General features: G+C 50.7%; 1 protein-coding gene across 9 annotated transcripts in view; it reads left to right on the top strand.

The window, feature by feature from the left end:
* Positions 1-21,575, top strand: part of Sfi1 (SFI1 centrin binding protein) — a 60,370-nt gene that overhangs the window by 31,416 nt on the left and 7,379 nt on the right. For 6 of the 9 annotated variants that reach the window (XM_015991571.3, XM_076547015.1, XM_006972906.4 and 3 more), the window contains exons 10-22: positions 2,356-2,517; positions 4,445-4,515; positions 5,555-5,647; positions 7,869-7,966; positions 9,896-9,962; positions 15,138-15,268; positions 16,027-16,108; positions 16,368-16,546; positions 17,059-17,134; positions 17,588-17,683; positions 18,054-18,130; positions 19,502-19,604; positions 21,212-21,308. In XM_015991571.3, the coding sequence (XP_015847057.1) occupies positions 2,356-2,517; positions 4,445-4,515; positions 5,555-5,647; positions 7,869-7,966; positions 9,896-9,962; positions 15,138-15,268; positions 16,027-16,108; positions 16,368-16,546; positions 17,059-17,134; positions 17,588-17,683; positions 18,054-18,130; positions 19,502-19,604; positions 21,212-21,308 (1,332 nt within the window). The remainder of the gene's footprint in view (positions 1-2,355; positions 2,518-4,444; positions 4,516-5,554; positions 5,648-7,868; positions 7,967-9,895; positions 9,963-15,137; positions 15,269-16,026; positions 16,109-16,367; positions 16,547-17,058; positions 17,135-17,587; positions 17,684-18,053; positions 18,131-19,501; positions 19,605-21,211; positions 21,309-21,575) is intronic. The other 3 variants (XM_076547017.1, XM_076547016.1, XM_076547019.1) reach the window with 1 other exon arrangement.

Genomic DNA, 21,575 nt, shown 5'->3' with positions numbered 1-21,575 from the left:
AACTCACTCTGTAGCCAGGCTGGCCTTGAACTCACAGAGATCCGCCTGGCTCTGCCTCCCGAGTGCTGGGATTAAAGGTGTGCACCACCAACACCAGGCTCTGTTTTTTTTTTTTTTCCTCTGCCTGCTTGCCCCGTCTATCCTTTCTCCTGACTAGCTATTGGCTGTTCAGCTCTTTATTAGACCAATCAGATATTTTAGACAGGCAAAGTATAACACAGCTTCACCGAGTTAAACAAACGCAACATAAAAGAATGCAACACATCTTTCTGTCATTAAACAAATATTCTACTGCATAAACAAACGTAACACATCTTTAACTTATATTCTACACACAGTGGCCTAGGACTGCTGACCACAGCACTCTATGGTGGGAAGAGTTGGGTTCCCAGGATCTGAAGCCACAGCTCCCACACGGCCCTGACCTCAGCCCATTACTGGCTCTGCCACCGTGTTTCTGATTCTAGACAAGGAGCTCTGTTCCTTCTCCATACATCGTGGCCTCAGGAAACACCGTGGATCAGCCCAGCCCTCAATACATACTTGGATTATTTGAATTTGTCCTCCCTTAGGCAAATGCATAGAATTTGTGATACTGAAATCTTTTTGGATGTTGTTAAGTGAAAAGGAAAGAAAAAAAGAGAACATATCACAGATTCTGTGGAAAGTTTGGCACTTTGGGATTCTCACAGATGCTATCACTGTGGTTAGTTTCTCAAAAAGTTTTAGAGTTAATAACCCCTAGTGTTGAGGACTAGATCGGCCCAAGGCTTTCCCTTCTAAAATCAGGAAGGCGCTTGGCATAAGACCTGCTTATGCAAGACCTCCTGACCACAGCGGCCCTGTCTTCTTTGCCGTCTCATCTCCCGGCTCCTCCTCCTTAGGACCCTGTCACTGAGAACAGCCTGCTGGTCTGGGTCACCCTAGGAGCATGATCACTGATGCTTTTTGTAAGCAAGCTTATCGAGTTTACAGAGAAGTGAATCAAACTCTGACCAGACCGCAGGCTCGGCTCTCAGACTCTTGTCCACGTGAATCCCATTTCCCTCCTGTCTCTTGGAGTACAGTGGTGGTAGACCGACTCTACAGTTGCCCAAGGCTGGCAAGCAAAGGCTTTTAGGCTGTTTAGCTCGATGATCTTTAGTCACATGCCTCAGCCTACTTTGGAGGTCTCAGTTTCCCAGCCATCAGCTGATTAATGTTGGAAAGCTGTCTGTCTGGCAGCTAGGGTCAGCATGCCTGAAAGCTCAGGAGGTCCTTTTCCAGCACGATCACATGATCACTGGAGTGCTGTGGTATGTACTTGGAGACTGGTTCTATCCAGGAACCTCCAAGTAGAGGCAAAAATCAAACAGTGTCTTTGAAAGTGTCCGTTATCATTCTTGCATATCAGCAGCTAACTAGAAGCCTCAGCCCTTGGGGAAAAAATATTCTGTTGCATGTTCTTCTCTTATTGGTTGGTGTCTGTTGCTGTGATTAAACTCTGACCAAACCAACTTGATAAAAGAAAGTGTTTATTTGGCTTATAGTTCACAGTCTGTATTATTGAGGGAAGTCAAGGCAGGAACCCGGAGGCTGTAACTAAGCAGAGACTGGAGGAGTGCTGTTTACTGGCCTACCCCCTTCCTGCTGCCTTACTCAGTTACCTGTCTCATAAGGCCCAGGCCCACCTGCTCAGGGATGGTACTGCTCACAATGGACTGGCCCTCCTATATCAACCAGTTACTAGTTTAAAACAAAACAAAACACCAGTGGCCTCACAGACATGCCACAGTCCAATTTGATGAAGACAGTCAACCAGTTCCCTCTTCCCAGGTATGTGAAGTTGGCAACCATTTATCCATCACACTTCCCTAAACACACAGACCTTTTTTCTTGGAGAAAAAAGTAATTCTAGAGGTTCAGTGACCTAGTGTCTAGACAACTCTTTTGTGTTGTGGTGTTTGGCATTGGACTGAAGGAGCCTCACGTGCTCACATGATAAAGCACGTACTTTCTCACTGAGTTACGCTGTCCACCTAAAATCTTTAGTAAGGATTCTCCGTGGAAGTGCTCTTGGATCCAGCCTCCATGTCCTCTCCCTGCTGTGGGGAGCAGGTCCATCCTCCAAGTCCTCTCCTGCTGTGGAGAGCAGGTCCAGTCTCCGTGTCCTCTCCCTGCTGCAGGGGAGCAGGTCCAGCCTCCGAGTCCTCTCCCTGCTTCGGGGGAGCAGGTCCAGCCTCCCAAGTCCTCTCCTGCTGTGGAGAGCAGGTCCAGTCTCTGTGTCCTCTCCCTGCTGCGGGGGAGCAGGTCCAGCCTCTGAGTCCTCTCCCTGCTGTGGGGGAGCAGTACCCGATAGTTATTTCTCGGTTGCAGAGATGGCTGTACAGTTCCACCGTGTCACCGTGCTCCAGATACGTTTCTGTGACTGGCAGTGGGCCTGGGAGTGGAGGCAGAGCTTGTCTGCCCACCAGGCCTTGGTGGAGAAGCTGGCCAAGAAGATGGCCCTGCGGAGGGCCTTTGCACACTGGAAGCACTGTATCCTTTGTACTATCCTGTTCAGCACCCCCCCCCCCAGCCAGCCCCCACCAGGATGTCCACAGTGTGAGCATCTGGATACCTCAGATACCCATCCTTACATTTGTCCATGCGAGTCTTGATTCATGTTGACTCCAGCTCAAGTTCTTGTATCTGGGGTCTTGGGTAGGTTTCTGATAAACATTATGACCAACAGCAGCTGGAGAGGAGAGCCCTTGTCTCACCTGACAGCTTACACTCCATCATGAAGAGAAGTTGGGCTAGAACTCAAGGCAGGAACTGAAGCAGAGGAGTGATGCTCACTGGTTTGCTCTCCAAGGCTTGCTCAGCCTTCTTCTTCTTCTTCTTCTTCTTCTTTTTTTTTTTCTGAGAAAGGGTTTCTTTGTGTAATTCTGGTGCTGGTCCTGGATCACGCTTTGTAGACAAGGCTGGTCTCGAACTCACAGAGATCCACCTGGCTCTGCCTCCTGAGTGCTGGGATTAAAGGCCTGTGCCACCACGGCCTGGCCTCAGCCTGCTTCTTAAACTACCTAGGACCATCTGCTCAGTGTTGGCACTACTCACGTGGACTGGGCCCTACCACATCAGTCATTAGTCAAGAATGTGCCCCATGGACTTGATACAGGCCAATCTGATGGAGGCACTTTCTCAGTTGAGTCCCTTTTCCCCAAATGATTCTGGCTGGGTCAGACTTACAGAAAAACTGACCAGCACCTGAGCGAAACCAAAGACTCACAGGGCTCCTTGTCCAGTGGGAAAACAGATAAGAAAACTGGTCTTGACAGTGTGGTGTGATAGAGCTCCTAAAGGCTTATACCAGAACCATGCCCATGTGCCCAGCACTCAGAAACCGTGAGGCAGAAGGACCTTAAATGTAAGACCAGCCTGACTACCAATCCAGACACTATCTCAGACTTACTTGTTTTTTTAAAGTAAAAGGTGCCCAGTGGTAGTGTCTCACGCCTTCAATCCCAGCACTCTGGAGGCAGAGGCAGGCGGATCTCTGAGTTGGAGGCCAACCTGTTCTACAGAATGAGTTCTAGGACAACCAGGGTTATACAGAAAGACCCTGTCTCATGGTGAATATGGCTCATGGGAGGGTCAGCGTGGTCTGGGGACCTCTCATAGAACCCTGTGTGCCACACTCAGGGATTTGCTCCTTATCTTGATGGCATGAGGACTTCAGGAGTTTTCATAAGAATCAATGCACTTGAATTTGTGCTTCAGAGAAGAGGTTTTAGGGCCAGTGAGATAGCCCACTGCCAAACCTCATGACCTGAGTTTGCGCCTTGGAACCCCCTTGGTAGAAGGAAGGATCAGACTCCTGCAAGTTGTCCTCTGGCCGTCACCATGGCACATGCATGTATACAAACACAGATGTATGTAATTTGAAATTTTTTAAAATGGAAGATGGGCCTAGATTAGAGGAGAGAGACTTGCCCAGAGAGACTGGCTGTGTGAGGAGTCATGTGAGGGACAAATCAGATGATTGGACAGAAGAGAAGCAGGCCGTGAGAGAAGGTTCGGGAGCAGAGCACATGGGTTGTTAGCTGAGTACATGAGGATTGTGAGAGGAGAAAAGGTCTGAAGAGAACTGAGGCTCCCAGCTCAGTCATGTGACTGGACTGTGATGCCAATCAAGTTCCGCTTGCCAGTGATGATCCCAAATGCTTATTGAACTCGGGGGCAGGTTAGCTCAGACTGCCTTTCATCAAGTGGGCATCGGGAGGATAGAGGCACAACATGGCTCTTTGATAGAACTCCCCTGTACTTCCCTGGATCACCAGGAAACAAGAGGTGGTCATCAGCCTGCCTAGCAGGCCTGTTATGCTGAGAGCATGCCCTTTAGATGGCTCACAGGAAGTATATATATTGTGTTGGGCCAGAAGCCTTGTTAGACTGGCGGCCTTAACGGAATTCTTGGCAGACATGCTTCTGCAGGCGGAAGAGGCTGCCCAGCATGCAGCAGCAGCAGAACACCACCAGTGCTACCTCCTGGTAAGAAGACCAGGGTCCAGGGCAGCCATGGAGGCATTCGCTCAGGACTCCTGCCCCATACTAGCCCTGAGTGCAGCCAGCTCTGAGTTAGCTGTGGTCTGTGTTCGAATCTTGAAACTGAGAGAGTAGTGGGTGGAGCCAGGGATGAGGAGTTGTAAAGGGGCCTCAGAGGGGTCTGATCCTGGGGTTTTTACAATTAGCCTCTTGTGAGTGGCAGAGACCTAATATGTAACACAGACAGAAGTCTTGATCCTAAGCCTGCAGAGTTGGTTCCCGTCCTGTGGGCTGCCCCCACCTCAGAACTGGCCTTCAGAGACTTTAGGAGCCTCTGGTGTCCCAGAGAACACAGTATGGAAACCCCCAGCCCAATCCAACCTCTTCACGCTGGTGCTTTGCTTCGATAAGATGTATGACAGAACTGGGGATGTGGTCCCAAGGATTCTGTCATAGTGTCTTTCTGTTGCTGTGATAAACTATCCAGTAAAAGCAACTCAGAGATGAACAGAATTCATTTAAACACATAGTTGAAGGTACAGTCTGTCGAGGCAGCAAGAGCTCGAAACAGTTGGTTCTATTACTCAGCTCTCCTGCTCTACATCCTGGGTCCCAGCCAGAAGTGAAGTGGGTCTTTACACTCAGGTTAATTCAGTGAAACACCCCCCAATAGGCAGGACCAGGGGCCTGATCCCAGAGAGTCCTAGATTCTGTCAAGGTGACAATAAGTACCAACCGTCACAGATTCATCCTAGTTTATTCTGGCAAGCCGCATTCATAATTATGCAAATGAACATACACATTAACTCTTAGGTGGCTCCCAAGTCTGGGACTAAAGGCACGGGTCACGGGGAATCAGTCTCCTGTTCAGAGTCGAGGGCGTGTCGCTGAGAGCTCGGTAGGTTGGTTCTATTAGGGGCAAGGGAGAGAAGCTCCAGTGAGATGGAGCGGCCCTGAGCGAACCTGGCCTCTGCTGCTGCTTTCCTCGTTCGCACGTCTACAGACGCCGATGCTTCTAATAACCCTGTGTTGTTTCTGTGGGCAGCGTTCTTGCTTTCGGGCCTTCAAAGACAATGTGGTCCAGGCCCGTCTCTGGCGAATAAGAAGGAACCTTGCTCACCAGCTTCGTGACACCACGGTGAGAATTCCCCCCCCACCCCCCCAAAAAAAAAAAAAACAGGGTTTTGCTGTGTGGTTAGCTCAGATGGACCTCAAACTCACTGTATAGTCTGGGCTGGTCTTGAATTCACAGTCCTCCTGAGTCCTAGAGTTAGATGTGTGTACTACTGTGCATGGCACTTCATTAGATTTTAGACTCCAAAATAATAATGCCAATTTTCTTTGTTAGTCTGCACCTGCTAATAGAAAAATTTGTTTTAGCCTTTTTTAGGGCTCCCCACTCACCTACCACACTCCAGTCTGCTAAGAAAATTAGTACCTGGCTCAGATGATAATGTGCTTTTCACCCTGACTAGGGTAATAGAAATCCTGCTGAGTCCTGTGTTTATTTACCAAGGGCAATGGCTCTCTTCATTGGTTTGTTTTTGAATATAGGTTTCTTTTCTTCTTTTTGTTTTTTCTTTTTTTAGTGATTAAGCACACAGTAAAATAGAATTAGTATAATGATCTATATACTGCCTAGACTCAACATTCATTAATATTTGCTCCAAATTTTCTCCCAGAAAATTTCCAAGTAAGTTATAAACACTTAAATACTTCAGTATGCACCAACCCCAAACAAGCAGTTTTCTATATACCACAGATCTTTATGATCCCTAACAAAATTAACAGCAGTATTCTAGCGCCATCGAGGTCATTTTCAGGTTTTCACAGTTGCCCCTCCAAATGTCTTTTTGAATTAGGATTTGATGGGGGCTCGTGTGCACACTTTGTTGTTACTCCTTTGTGTGTGAGTGCCGTCTTTCTGTGTAGCTCAGAACTGTCTCCATTTCCTCCCCCCCCCAGAACCCCCTGCTGTGCTCCAGCGGTGGTGTCTCCTCAGCATCTCACCTGGAGCAACATCCTCCCGAGCCATAACCTGAGCTTTCTGATTCAAGTCTCCGATTCTCTGGAGCCGGAGTTTCAGACTGTTGTGAGCCACCTGATGTCGGTGCTGGGAACCAAACTCTGGCCTTCTAAAAAAATCAGCAAGTGCACTTAACTGCTGAGTCGTCTCTCTAGTCCCTAGTTTTTTTATTTTTTGTTTTTTTTCGAGACAGGGTTTCTCTGTGTAGTTTTGGTGCCTGTCCTGGATCTTGCTTTTTAGACCAGGCTGGACTTGAACTCATGGAGATCCACCTGGCTCTGACTCCCAAGTGTTGGGATTAAAGGGGTGCGCCACCACTGCCCAGAATGACAAGTGTCTTTATCCGCTTCAACATCTTGCTGGACCAAACTTTTATTATCTCGATAGCAAGTTCTAGGCCAGCCAGAGCTTCACTGACTCTTCTTCCCAAAACACTGCCAGATTTGCACTGCAGCCATGAAACACCAGGTCCACTGTTCTTCCCTCCAGCTGTTGGCAGCTGCTTCCTGTCTCTGTCAATTCCATGTTTTGGAGACTTCCTAGGAGAATCGCAACTATTTGTTCTTTTGTGTCTGGCTTATTTCATTTAGCACAATCTGTCCCTCTTTCTTGACAGTGACCTTAGGTCTTTGAAGAGGTCAGGCCAGTTGTTTTTATTATGATCCTTATTCTCAATATGCCTGTTGTTTGTTTGTTTATTTGAGACAGGGTTTCTCTGTGTAGCCCTGGCTATCCTGGAATTCACTCTGTAGACCAGGCTGGCCTTGAACTCAGAGAGATCTACCTGCCTCTGTCTCCTGAGGGCTGGAATTGAAAGTGTGTGCCACCATGCCTGGCTCATTGTTATTTTTTATATCATTTAATTTTCCTTTATTCTGTGTAGTTCTTATAAACTAGACAGTAGACCCAGAGGCTTAGAGATGGAAATTAAACACTTGGACAGCAGCTTCCTAGGTGCCAGTATATAAAGAGTTTTAATTTCTAAAATGACTTTGAAAAGTGCTATTGTCTGCTGAGTGGGACAGTAGAATGCCTGTAGTCGTAGCACTTAGGAGATGGCCGCAAGGGGACCATGAGTTTAAGCCTGGGCTGCATAGTGAGACCCTGTCTCAAAAACAAAAAATGTCTTCTGTGGTACCCAGACTTTCTGTTTTCATGTGGCTGTCTGTCTACCAGAAGTGCCTTTTCTACCGGCCCAGCGGATGGCTCCCTAGGCCCGCGCTGTGAGTGGGCTGCTCCCAAGTGAGGCAGAGCCCTGTGGGGTCAGGGATTCACTAAGGCCTCCTCCCACTTCTCACTCTGGGACTCTTGTTTTCTGCCTGTCATTCTGCAGCTGCTTCGCCGCTTCTGGAACCTCTGGCAGTCTCGAATTGAGCAGAGGGAGGAGAGGGTTCAGCCTCCCTCGCTGCATGCAGCCTGGAGCCACTACAGGTAGGCGCTCGACTGATTCCTCCTTGGACATTCTAGGGACACCTGGTGATTTTGACGTAGGGTTTTCCAGGAGCAAGTGACAACTCTGGCCTGAGTCAGTTTCTCAGACTCAGAAAGGCCTTTCTGCCAGGTGTGGACCATGCCCTTAATCTTAGTACTCGGGGAGCAGAGGCAAGTGGATCTCTCTGAGTTCAAGGCCAGCCTGGTCTAAACAAGTTCTAGGGTAGCCAGGTCTGCACAGTGAGACCTGTGAATCTCTCTGCTTGCATTTTCTCTTGTGCACACACCATAACCACACTTATCTGACACACTCGCACAGGACTGTCACCTGGATAAAACACAGAAAACAAGCAAGCAAAACACCAAGGGGCCTATCCTGGTGAAGGGCCCACTGTAAAGTAAAGGCTCGTGAGTGTGGTTTGCTCTGGGTAGGTCACACGGAGGTGGGATGATGCAGGTCACACTGGATCCTGTCCATTACCGCGTGTGCCTGTCTGATCCCTGCCCCGCCCCCATTCTGCAGGCCTTTTGGTGCTCGTCCATTGAGCTGGCCATGTATAGCTCAGTGCAAAGGGCTTGCTTAGTGTAGACAAGGCGAGTTGGAACCCCTGCACTGCAGCAAAAGATTTGTAAAAAGACCCTGTGAATTTTGACTGTTAAAGGTCATGCTAGGACGCTGTTTGGGGCTGGGTCTTCCTGGAAATGGGGAAGGTTCTCGATTGTTTAGAGCAAGCCATCCTGTTACAGACATCTCTGTATTTGCTTATTTTGGTTTTTCAAGACAGGGTTTCTCTGTGTAGCCCTGGCTGTCCTAGAACTCACTCTGTAGATCAGACTGGACTCGAACTCAGAGATCGCCTGCCTCTGCCTCCCGAGTGCTGGGATTAAAGGAATGTGCCACCACTGCCTGGAAAATACATTTATTTTTAAGTAAATATCTATGAAGAAAAATTAAAAATATATAGAAAGAAAGTGAAAAAAAGAAAATAAACTTTGCTAAATTCTGTCTTGACTCCTTTTCCTCCTATGCCTCCCAATGTCATCAGGTAACTCGCAGTTACTGGTCAAGTTGTGGCTTTTTATTATTTATTTACTTACTGTCCTAGGGATCCAGCCTAGTGCTTTTCACGTGGCAAGCAGGCGTGAAACTATGTCCCCAGCTCCAGAGCATAGTTTCAATGAGTCAATAAGAATCCTAACTGGGGCTGGAGAGATGACTCAGTATTGAAGAGCACTGGCTGCTTTTCCAGAGGACCCAGGTTCAGTTCCCAGAATGCACATATATTGCAGCTCACAACCATCTGTAACTCCAGTTCCAGGGGACCCAGTGCTTTCTATGGGCACCAGATAACATGGTGTACATGCATACATGCAGGCAAACACTTACACACATAAAATTTAGAAAGACCAAAAAAAAAAAAAAGGACTCAGAGTTGTCGCGATGTGTTATTATTCTAAATCCTGCTTCACAAAGCCAAGCAGGTTATAATCACACTCAGTATTACTCCATGCCGTGACTCCAGGAAGTTAGGGTGCCCGGAGGTTCCCTTTCCTAAGTCCTAGACACCCTGTGCTTGGCTCGCTAACTAGGTTCCAGTGAGTTGCCAGGGTTGGAGTGTAGCTCAGCAATAGGCACTTGCCTAGCACGGCCGAAGCCCTGCACAGATTCAGCCAAGCAGACCCCAAGAAAGTGCTGGAAGGTTAAAAGCCAGCCAAAGCCCAGGATCAGAAGATGATAGCTGCACGTTAGTAAGTCCTTCACTTTCCTCTCTCCAAGGATGAAAGCAGTAAGCCGGTGGGGTGCTCTGAACCCCCAGGAGGTGACCGTACCCAGAAGCAGCTGCCTTGAGAACAGTACAATCTTACAGCTTGACGCCAGACAGTGCCAACACACAGTTCTGTGGTTTTTTTGTGTGTGTTCTGTTCCAGGATGACAGTCCTCCGCAAGTGTGTCAGAGTGTGGTTACAATATGTGCACCAGAGAAGACGCCAGCAGGTATGGAGCACACCGAAGCAGGCCGCTCCCCTGCTGCTGTGGGTTCGCTGGCTCTGGGAAGAGGCTTGGGAGGGCGTGTGCCAGGAGACCTGGTTCTGCCTCGGGCCGCTGTGCTTGGAGGGGTTTCCTCCAGCCTTCACTGGTGGTGGAGGTTGACCAGCTCCCATTCCTTCACTGCTGGAAGACACAGGTGCTGTCAGGAGGGCTCTTCCCCACCCTTCAGGTCTCCACTCACAGCCATTTGTTTTCTTTTCTTTTTCTTTTTTCTTTTTTTTGGTTTTTTTTCCAGACAGGGTTTCCCTGTATAGTTTTGGTGCGTGCCCTGGATCTCACTCTGTAGACCAGGCTGGCCTCGAACTCACAGAGATCCGCCTGCCTCTGCCTCCCAAGTGGTGGGATTAAAGGCATGCACCACTACCGCCCGGCTCCCATTTGTTTTCTGAACTGTCCAGCACCCGCCTGTCTCATTCCCCAAAGTGCTGGGGTTATGGAGTGTGCCGCCCTGCCTGGCCCCCACGAAAGAGATGCCTGCCGCACACAGCTTTGCCTTAGGCCCTGTTCCTGTTCTAAGGGTATAGAATTCCTGCTCCCTCAGCCTTCCTTCAGCCGGGGTGTCTAGAATGCTAAATGAAGACTTTTAAATAAAAGGCGTGTGTGTGTGTGTGTGTGTGTGTATGTGTGTGTGTGTGTGTGTGTGTGTGTGTGTGTGTGTCATGTGTGACATTTGCAGGTGACCACAAGGCCAGACGATCCCTTAGGGCTGGTTTTAAGTTGCTTGATGTGAGTACCAAGAACCAAGCCTCAAAGGGCAGGTCCTGCCAGCAGTCACCTCTTTAGCCCCTAGATGGAAGGAAGATACTGATCCAGATTGACTCCAATAGAGATGTTGGTCATTGGTGACATTGTCACGGAGAGTGCCCGTGCTCGGCCATCCTTGGCGGTGAGGAAGAGGATGGCACGGACTAAACTCCCTCAGTTGTTTTCCCGCGTCATCGTCCCATCCCCCCACCCCCACATCATCGGCTGCCACAGTCGGACTGACCCACTTGGGCCGCTTTCTCAGTTGTGGGGTGAATGGGAATTGGGAGCTCAGTGCACAGACGCTTCTTAGCCCATCTCTGTCTCCATAGCTGCCCCTGTCGTTCCTGAATGTTCTGTGGGCTTCTGCCCTTTGCTCTACCTGTCGTCCTCTGCAGCCCTCCACCCGTCAGCTGAGGTGCTCCCTCACACCACCCCGTCAGCTGAGGTGCTCCCTCACCCCGTCAGCCGAGGTGCTCCCTCACACCACCCCGTCAGCCGAGGTGCTCCCTCACCCCGTCAGCTGAGGTGCTCCCTCACACCACCCCGTCAGCTGAGGTGCTCCCTCACACCACCCCGTCCGCTGAGGTGCTCCCTCACACCACCCCGTCAGCCGAGGTGCTCCCTCACACCGTCAGCCGAGGTGCTCCCTCACACCACCCCGTCAGCCGAGGTGCTCCCTCACACCACCCCGTCAGCCGAGGTGCTCCCTCACCCCGTCAGCCGAGGTGCTCCCTCACACCACCCCGTCAGCCGAGGTGCTCCCTCACCCCGTCAGCCGAGGTGCTCCCTCACACCACCCCGTCCGCTGAGGTGCTCCCTCACCCCGTCAGCCGAGGTGCTCCCTCACACCACCCCGTCAGCCGAGGTGCTCCCTCACCCCGTCAGCCGAGGTGCTCCCTCACACCACCCCGTCAGCTGAGGTGCTCCCTCACACCACCCCGTCCGCTGAGGTGCTCCCTCACACCACCCCGTCAGCCGAGGTGCTCCCTCACCCCGTCAGCCGAGGTGCTCCCTCACACCACCCCGTCAGCTGAGGTGCTCCCTCACACCACCCCGTCCGCTGAGGTGCTCCCTCACACCACCCCGTCAGCCGAGGTGCTCCCTCACACCGTCAGCCGAGGTGCTCCCTCACACCACCCCGTCAGCCAAGGTGCTCCCTCACACCACCCCGTCAGCCGAGGTGCTCCCTCACACCACCCCGTCAGCCAAGGTGCTCCCTCACACCACCCCGTCAGCCGAGGTGCTCCCTCACACCACCCCGTCAGCCGAGGTGCTCCCTCACCCGTGCTCCCTCTCTCTGCCTGTGTAATTAATCAGACCGTTAGCACAGCTGTGTGCTGGCCCTTCTTCCCCACTAGCCTGCAGCTGCTGCTGCTTCCCTTTGTTGTTCTTTCTGAGACAGGGTTTCTCCGTGTAGCCCTGGCTGTCCTGGAACTCGCTGTGAAGACCAGGCTGGCCTTGGACTCACAGAGATCCTCCCGCCTCTGCCTTCTGAGTGTGGGGTTAAAGGAGTGCTGTCACACGTGGCTAGCCTGTAGCTTCTTCAGGGTACGGCCTGTCTGTCCTAGCCCGGCATGGTGCTCACCGGTGTGCATGAATGAGCTGTCTTTGCCATCAGAATGCTTCGGGGGTCATCTGGAAGCTGGGTGTGGTGACACCTGTAATGCCAGCACCCCAGAGGCAGAGGTACAGGATTGCCGACAAGTTCAAGGCCCTTTGAATAGTGAGGTTCAGACCAACTCAGGCTGCATTGTGAGACAACCTTAAAGAAAGGAGCCTGGTGTGCTGGCTCATACTGCCATCCTAGCACTTGGGTGGTAGAGACAGAAGGGTCAGAAGTTCAAGGTCATCCTCAGTTGACCAGCTGGGCTATAAACAACAGCAACAAACAAACAAAGATGTAATTTGAAAAAGAGAGCTTACTTGCCTGTAATTCTAGCACTAGTGAGTTTGAGACCATCCTAGGCTATATCCTGTCTCAAGGAAACAAACCAAAAAGAGAAGAGTCTCCATGATGGCCAGGATGGTGCAGGGGAAAGGTGCAGGGGGAAGGTGCAGGGGGATGAAGGTGCAGGGGTGAAGATGCAGCAGGATGGTGCAGGAGTGAAGGTGCAGGGGTGAAGGTGCAGGGGGTAGTACAGTGGGATGCTTCTGGAGGAGGAGCAGGTCAGAGAGCAGCAGAGCACACCCTGGCCCTGCTCTGTAAAAGCCTTTTGCTAAAAACACTGTAGCTATAACAGGAGCACAGTTCTTTCTGTTTTAGGGAAACACAAGATTTTTCATTGTGAATTTCCTTTAAAAAGTAATGTAAGCCAGGTGGTCGTAGCACACACCTTTAATCCCAGCACTCGGGAGGCAGAGGCAGGTGGATCTCAGTGAATTCGAGGTCAGCCTGGTCTACAGAGTGAGTTCCAGGACAGCTAGGGCTGTTACACAGAGAAACCCTGTCTCAAAAAACAAAAAAACAAAAACAAAAACAAAAAAAGGTAATATGACTGGGCATGGTGGCACACATCTTTAATCCCAGAACCTGTAGATCTCTGAGTACAAGGCCAGCCTGGTCTAGAGGGAGAGCTCCTGGACAGCCAGGGCTACACACTACTACTACTACTACTGTCACTTATGGTGCCTGCTTGTAATTCCAGCACTCCGGAGACTGAGGGAGGAGGAGGAGTTTTTGCTAGTCTGAGCTATATATATAGTGAGCCTGGAATACTTAGCAAAACCATGTTTTTTTAAAAAAAAAACTAAGCATGAGGGTACATGCCTTTAATCCCAGCCAGGACAGCCAGGACTACATAGAGAGACCCTGTCTCAAAAAACAAACTAGCAAGCAAGCAAAAGTAACATACAGATGGGGGCTGGAGAGAGGCCCAGCAGTTAAGAGTGCTGACTGCTCTTCCAGAGGACCAGAGTTCATTTCCCAGCACCCACACGACAGCTCACAACTGCCTGTAACTCTAGTTCCAGGAAATCTGACACCTTCATGCAGGTAAAACAGGAATGCACATGAAATAAAAATAAATAACTTTTTAAAAAAGTAACATACAAAATGATAAAAATATCTCTTTGTTGCTGTATTGGGAAGATAAGTTCATGAATATTAGACTTCTTTTTTAAGACTTTTAAAAATTTATTTTATTTATAAGTTTGTGTGTACATGTATGTGCACATGAGTGCAGTGCCTATAGAGGCCAGAAGAGGGTGTTGGATCCTCTGGAACTGGAGTTATAGACAGATGTGAGCCACTATAAAGGTCCTGGGAACTGAATCTGGGTCCTCTGTGGGAACAACAAATGCTGTTAACCACTGAACTATCCCTCCAGCCCCTAGACTCATTTTTAAAAAAACATTTTAAAGTATGTGTATGTTCGTTTCTGCATGTATGTGTATGTGCACATGGGTGTAGTGTCTGTGTAGGCCAGAAGAAGGTGTCAGATGTCTCGGACCTGGAACTACAGGGATTGTGAGCTGCCTCACCAGGAGGCTGGAAACTGGGCCTGGGCCTCGGGAAGAGCAACATGTGCTCTTAACTGCTGAGCTCTTCTCTAGCCTCAAGACTTCTTCTCCTTTTTTAAAAATGTCGTTTATTAAATGTACATGAGTGTTTTATCTGCATGTTTGTGTGCCACAGGTGTGCCGGGTGCCCACAGAGGCCAGAAGAAGGCTTAGGATCTGATGGGACTAGATACAAACTGTGAACCATCATGTGGGTGCTGGGAACCAAACCTGGGTGTTTTAACTGCTGAGCCCTTTCCAGCCCTTTGTTTGAGACAGGGTCTCACTGTCCAGCCATGGCTGGCCTGGATTCAACTGTGTAGACCAGACTGGCCTGAATTTACTATGTAGACTAGGCTGGTCTGGAAACTCAACAGAGATCCACCTACTTCTGCCCCTAGAGTTCTGGGATTAAAGGTGTGTGCACCATACCCAGCTTCATTTAGATAAACACACATACACATATGTATACTTCTTAGTCTAAGTATATATGACTACCTAGATTTGTATCTGGAAAGATATACAACATGCAATTAAAGATACAGATACTTTTCATGTTTCATATTGCTTTTGGTTGTTAGTTTTTGAGACAGGGTTTCTCTGTTCAGTCTTGGCTGTCCTGAAGGGGGCTATGTAGATCAGGTTGGCCTCGAACTCACAGAGATCCACATGCCTCTGTGTCCTGAGTGCTGGGATTAAAGGCATGCGCCCCCACTCCTGGCTCATGGTACATTTTTCACCTAGCGAATTGGCAAAGATCAAACAAAACATTGTCCTTCAGTTCTTACTTGTATGAGAAGAAATCGTATCTCCAGAGTGACTCTGAACACCCATTTGAAAACAGTAAGTCACAAAGGCCATTGCTGTTTGTTGTAGTTCCTGCAGGCCAGAGCAGACAGTCATTTCCATCAGAGAGCGCTGCCTGCGGCCTTCCGTGTGTGGTACAGCCTCTGGCGATGGCACCAGCAGGGCCGAGTCCTCTACACAAGAGCAGTGCGTTTTCACAGGTGTGTTGTGCACTCTGTCTGGGACAGACGGCCCTGATCTGACCCTGCCCACTGTAGGCCTTGGCTTTGCTTTACTGCTTCCCTGCTCCCAGCCCTGGTTCCTCTGGGTTTCAGTAATGAGGGCCTTTGGATCTCGCGTAGCAGGGCAGATCAGCCAGTGCTTCCCCTGGGAAGACTTTCGGCCATCTTTATTGCAAGTGCTTTCAAAACAGCTCCTGTTTTATGGCTCTGCGCTTGTTACACAAGCACTGTGAGTTTCCAGTTAGTGTTGTGCGGAGAGCCTTGATGGAGCCTCACATCATTCGATTCCCCTAAAATACTGCGCTCGTATTGTGTAAGATACAGTCTTTTCAAGTTTTCCAACAGTGGTTCTCAACATGTGGGTCGGGGCCCATTTGGGGTCAAACAGCCCTTCTGTAGAGGTTGCCCAAGACCATCGGAAAACAGACATTTATATCATGATTCTTAACAGTAGCAAAATTACAGTTATGAAGTAGCAACAAAAATCATTTTATGATTGGGGGTCCCCACAACAGGAGGAACTGTATTAAAGGATGGCAGCATTAGGAAGGCTGAGAACCACGGTTTTAGAACCAGTCATGCAAAGAGTTAAAAGGTCAAGGAGCTGAGTGGTATCTCTTTAGCTCCCAGGGAGCCAAACTTGCTTATTTCACCAACCAGCCTCTCTTAGAATCCTGTTTGTCTTTCCTTGTAAATGCTTGGCTTTTAGTCAGTGTCTCTCATTTGCTTGTGTTTAGGGAGACATTAGAGAAGCAAGTATTTGCTATCTGGCGGCAGAAGATGTTTCACCATCGAGAAACCCGCTTGGCCGAGAGAATGGTGTGTAGCTCTCCTTGTGTGGGTTCTTAGGGGGAGGATCTGTTTTAAGCACTGGTCCTGGGCTGTTCTTCAGGAAGTTGCCCCAACTCCAGCCCACCCTGCCAGGCTCCTGCCTGGGGCTGCTGAGCCGGGGAGGGTCTGGACATTGATGCTGCCTCAGTTCATGGGCAGCTGCTTGGGGAGCGTTTCCTTTGCTGGTCATGGATTCCTTTAGCCTCTGATCTGCTCTCCTGGACCGTTTCCTCCCACCCTGCCTCAGGCTATCCTGCAGGCAGAGCAGCAGCTTCTGCGGAGGTCCTGGTTCATGTGGCGGCAGCAGGCAGCAGCCTGTCACCGAGAGCGGGAGTGGCACACCATGGCCTGTGCCCACCGGCACAACCGGCTGCTCAGCAAGGCTTTCTGCGTCTGGAGGGAAAGAGCCCACGGATGTAGGACAGAGTGAGCAGCACTCTCCTCCAGCCCCCCGCCCCACCCCCCAGTGTTGGCAGCAGCTTCAGGTGCCCACCCATAGTGCTGGGTCCCAGAAATTGAGCCTGAAGCAGGGTCAGCACCCTGGGATCCATCATTGCACTCACACGCTCAGAAGCTACACCCTGCTTCCTGCCTGGGACCGTGTAAAGTGACCGTCCGTCCGGTCAGGGGTGCACAGAAACGAATGAGCCCATTTTCAGGTGACTGACCGCTGGCTGGTGGGCAGGCTGTGGCCGTTTCTACCAGACCACAAGGCGACGGTCGGAAGTGCTTGCAGCCCATGTGCCTAGGGCAGAGATGTCTAGCCTTGAAGCCTTGAGGTTGCAAAAGTTCGAATCTCTATGGCCTTTCCTGGGAGAAGCCCAGGTCTTTAGACAGCTCTTCCCTCCCAGAGCTCAGTGAGGAAGAGGACCAGGCTGCAAAGGGAGTCCCGAGTTCCCTTGTGCTCTAGACATCCCTGAGCCTCTGTTTCCCCACAGGAGGACGGGCAGGGCACAGGCCGCACGCTTCCACTCAGCACGGCTCCTGCGTTGGGCCTGGAGCATGTGGAGGGAGGTAAGGCTGCGGCGGCGGCGGCGGCGTGGGCACAACTTGAGTGTGGCGTTTGGACGGGTGGGGCCGTTTGACTCAGCAGAAAGATGGGCTCCTCGTCAGTACCTCTGGCCAAAGGCAGCAGGGAGGGAGCGAGCGGCTCAAGCTTGTTCCTTGTCCCTGGTGTCCGGCTGCTCTTATCTGAACTTATGTAAAGATCCTGGTCTGCTGAGGGTGTGATGTTGACGCCAACCCCTGCCCAGCATTTCCTGTTGGGTACTTGCTGGTTTGAGACCCCCCGACCCCCAAGAGGCCCGTACTTATAGATGAGCCTGAGGCGCAATTCGAGGAGTCACCTTATGTGAGCTCACAGAATGTAAAATAGAGACAGTGTAGCAATGAGCCAATCCCCTCCCTCCGCCGCCCCCGACCCGCCCGGGCCCCGGGCCCACAGTACCCACTCTTTCCTGTGCCCAGTGCCTGGCCCAGAGGACCGAAGAGCAGCAAAAGCTGAGGCGCGCGGCTCTTCACAGTCGGCGCACCCTGCTTCACAGGGCTCTGCACATGTGGCTGGTAGGAGCCAGCTCTTTCTTCCAGGTCTCCTTGCTTTGGGGTGGGAAGGTTTTTGGAGGTGTTCTTTGTTCATGTACCCTCCCAGAGGGATCTGGCAAGGCTCAAACAGTGGGTACCCCAAAAAGTGCTGCCTGGGGTACTAGCCTTCCTGGAAAGCTAGTTTCTGTATGAGAGTCCAGGAGTTGGGCCTTGTGGGACGACATTACCGTGGGAATGGGTACTGGCCCTGGAATTGGGGGGCTTTCAGCCTCTCCCCGCTCTTTGAGCTCTGGGCGTGGTAGCCACTGTGGTGAATGCACCTCTCAGGCTGACTTGTACAGAGAGAAGTGGGCGCCCACGGGTGGTCTCGCACCCTTCTCATCTCGCACAGGTGTACCAGGACAGGGTGAGGAGCGTTCTCCAGGAGGTGGCAGCCAGAGAGGGACGGCACAACAGGCAGTTGCTGTGGTGAGTCTCTGAGGGCCTTTAGGTACCGGGCTCAGGAAATAGGCTCCTGCGTCAGATGTGGCTGAGTGGGGCAGTTTTGCCTCAGGTCATGCAGATAACCGGCCTCAGTGCCTAGTAGGGCTCAGGTGTGGCGTTCTGGCTTACCTCAGCCTGTCCTGATCCCCTACCATGTGCAGGGGAACCTTGGAAGGCAGCTCTCACTGAGACACCTCACCAGAGGCCCACAGGCCTGTCCTGTTCCTCCCTGCTTCACACCTAACATTTTGTGCCTCTTGAGGCATTATTTCATCTCCTCCTGTCTGGAGTCTGCAGTCTGTGGGTCACCTCTCAGACAGTCCATTCCAGTTGCCCCTCTAGAGTCATCCCCCACGGAGGTGTGATTCCCAGATCTCGGGGACCCCCAAAGACCACCATGAAGACCTAATCCCATATGTAAAAGCAAAGAGCCTTTATATCAAGCCCAGGCGGGGTAGGGTTTTTATCATAGCAGAGGTTGGGGTGAGGGGATTTCCAGGGTTCAGGACCCTTATTGGCTGACATTTGTCTCAGGGTGTCTTGGTGAAAGGAAGTAGGTGTGTGCTAGGCTCGGGACATCTGGCAGTCTTACGTAGTCTTATTTAACAGTGGGAACGTTGGGGATGTCGGGTACTTCCATCCCTGGGTGTTAGCTTATGGCTTTTCCTGGATCCGGGTATTGCCTGCTAGTAAGCCTGTCACAGCAGCTGTGTCTGGGCCTCTAAGCCTGTCATGGCAGCTGTGTAGTCAAGCTGTTTGGGGCCCGCTCCCACAAGAGGACCCTCTGTACCTCTTACCACTGAAGGGTACTCAAGGCCCATTTCCATTCCTCCTAATCCAAGTTCTGAACTTACTTTTTTCGGTTAGACGACCCTGTTCCCTTTCCCTCTGTATTTGTTCAGCACATGCTGTTCTGGCTGAGTGTAGGCCATGGACCTTGTGGACTTTAAACACTGTCTCCTCTGAAGTTCCACAGTGCATCATCCAGTCCCTCAGATAGACCAGAATGAGAAGCAGGCCGCTGGCAAGTAGGCACTGGAGTTTATGTGCCTCTTATCTCCTTGTGAATCACCCGAATTGTTACCATCTGGTTATAGCTGTGTTCTCTTTATCACGTAATTCCTGAAGACTCAGTGATAGCCTGGTGTACTGCTGGCTGCCTGGTCCCACCTAGTACCTGGCACAGAGCAGACACTGAGCATCTGTTGCTGGGTGTAGACAAGAGCATGAGCCTGAGGGACAGTGGAACAGGTGCTTTGAGGCAGAGTCCTTACTCAGGACTCAGTCCTTACTCACAGAAGCCTCCCAGACCTCCAGACTGGGGTCACTGCCCTCACCTGGCCCATGTCTTTACAGGTGGGCATTACATCTTTGGAGGAAAAACACCATGGCCCGTTTGGATATGGCCAAAAAAGCCTCCCAAGCAAGAGCCCACTACAACAGGACTCTGTGCTCCAAGGTGAGATACAGTCTGGTCACCAGGAAGCTTGGGGATCACATTCCAGCCAGCGTGTGGTATTGGCACTTAATAAGGAACTCCCAGAGTGGGTAACCATCTTGCCCACGTGCAGTCTGTAGGCATTTTGGTTGTACTGGATTAGGAATCACTGTTCTTAAATGAAAATGGGGTCATAGAGAAAGCAAACTAGTTCTTGCCAGAACCAGCATTTCCCACCCATGTGCAACACTAAACTTGGATAAAGCCTGGAAACCACTGAGAGTCAACGTCCTTGTTGGAAGAGTGCCAGATCTTACTCACTGATTGCTCATAGGTTGCGTGGCTCTGGAGGCTTGCTAGAAAACATGGAGCATCTCAAGGAGTGCTTGGTCATCCATCATTTGAAATGACCCCAAACACCCTCGTTTCCTTGGCTGGGGTGGATGTATGGAAATAGCCTCAGGTTCCGTGCTATGGAGAGCATGGTGGGGGACATAATACAAGGGAGTGGTCCACACAGAAACAGGAGCACAGGCAGGCCCTGGGTCATGGCTGTTCTGAAGAAAGCGGGCTCCTGGGAGCTCTTGAGTGGCATGGGTCTACCTGCTGGTGACCATGTAGTTCCCTGCATTCACCAAATGTAGCTGCATTTGGTGAAGGCTGACCTCTTCTCAGAACTGCTCAAGCCTGCCTGGGTGGCCCCTGCCTTGGGAGGAGATGATCTGATCTGGTTGGGTTTAGTGCTCCAGAGAGAGAGAGGGCACTCAACTGGGAATGGGGAATCATGATTACAAAGGAGGCACCATGCTTCATCTGGCTCCCTGACTTCTTTAAAGTGTTGAGTGGTACTGCTTAAAAGTACATGCTGTTCAAACATGAGGACCTGAGTTCAAATCCCAAGCTCCCCAATAAAAGTTGAGTATGACTGTGTGTGTCTGTAGCCCCTGTCCTGGAGTTGGAGTAAAAATCAGAGGATCCTGAGAACTTAAGTCTGGACAGTCTAGCCAAAATAGGGAGCTTCAGCCCAGAGACCCTGTCTTAGGGGAATGAGACAAAGTATGTGGAGGAAGACACTGGATTTGTGGGCCCTCTGCACCCACACACGTACATAAACATACATATGTACAACACCCCTACACACACACAGGGTTTTGGGTTTTGTTTTGAGATAGGGTCTCACTATGTCATCCTGGCTGGCCTAGAACTCACTGTGTAGACCAAGCAGGCCTCAAACTCACAGATATCCACTTGTCTTTGCTTCCCAAGTTCTGGGGTTAAAGAGGTGTACACTAGCATGCCCCCACCCACAAAGGGTTTAGTTACTGGCTTCCAGTGTAAGAAAGAATTAAAATAATGTATGACAAATGATAACAGGATTGTAATGTATGTAACAACTTCACTTGTGGCACAGTGCAAAGTTTAAATCCTCCTGATAGGAAAGTCCGAGTGTCTGAGGTGTCAGGCTTCCTGAGAGGAACCTGAAGCCCTGACCCAGGCCTGTGTGGTTGGCTGGCTGTGAGAGCCAAATGTTAACTCTTCAGTCTTACCTCACAAGAACCCAATGGTCACAGTGTGTCCTTGACCTCAGAACATGAAATGATCACCTCTCTTTCCCTGCCTGTCCACAGGTCCTGGTGCAGTGGCGGGAGGTTACGTCAGTGCGGATGTATTACCGAGAAAAGGAGGCAGCTGCCCTCAGGGAGGCCCGGGAAGCACTGAGCAGGGGTAAGAGAGGCCTGTGGGAACAAACAGTCCAGGAGGAGGAGTTTGAACACGGGCCTTCTCCAGGTTCCAGGGGCTCCAGGGGCTCCAGGGGCTCCGTCTGTGTATGCTGCTTCCCTGACTAGGAGGCGTGTCCCTCTGTGTCCTTCTTGTTTAGCTCATATTTGGCCACTCACGTTGTTGGTAGCTTCTGATATTACTAGGAGACAGCAAACTCCCTGATCATCTGGTTCTTAGAATCTTTTCTCCTCCTCTTCCAGAAGGTTCCAG

Source organism: Peromyscus maniculatus, chromosome 10 (assembly GCF_049852395.1).
Source record: "Peromyscus maniculatus bairdii isolate BWxNUB_F1_BW_parent chromosome 10, HU_Pman_BW_mat_3.1, whole genome shotgun sequence".
Taxonomy (NCBI): domain Eukaryota; kingdom Metazoa; phylum Chordata; class Mammalia; order Rodentia; family Cricetidae; genus Peromyscus; species Peromyscus maniculatus.
The sequence above is the reverse complement of the archived record's forward strand: the minus strand, read 5'-3'. Positions and strand labels throughout refer to the sequence as shown.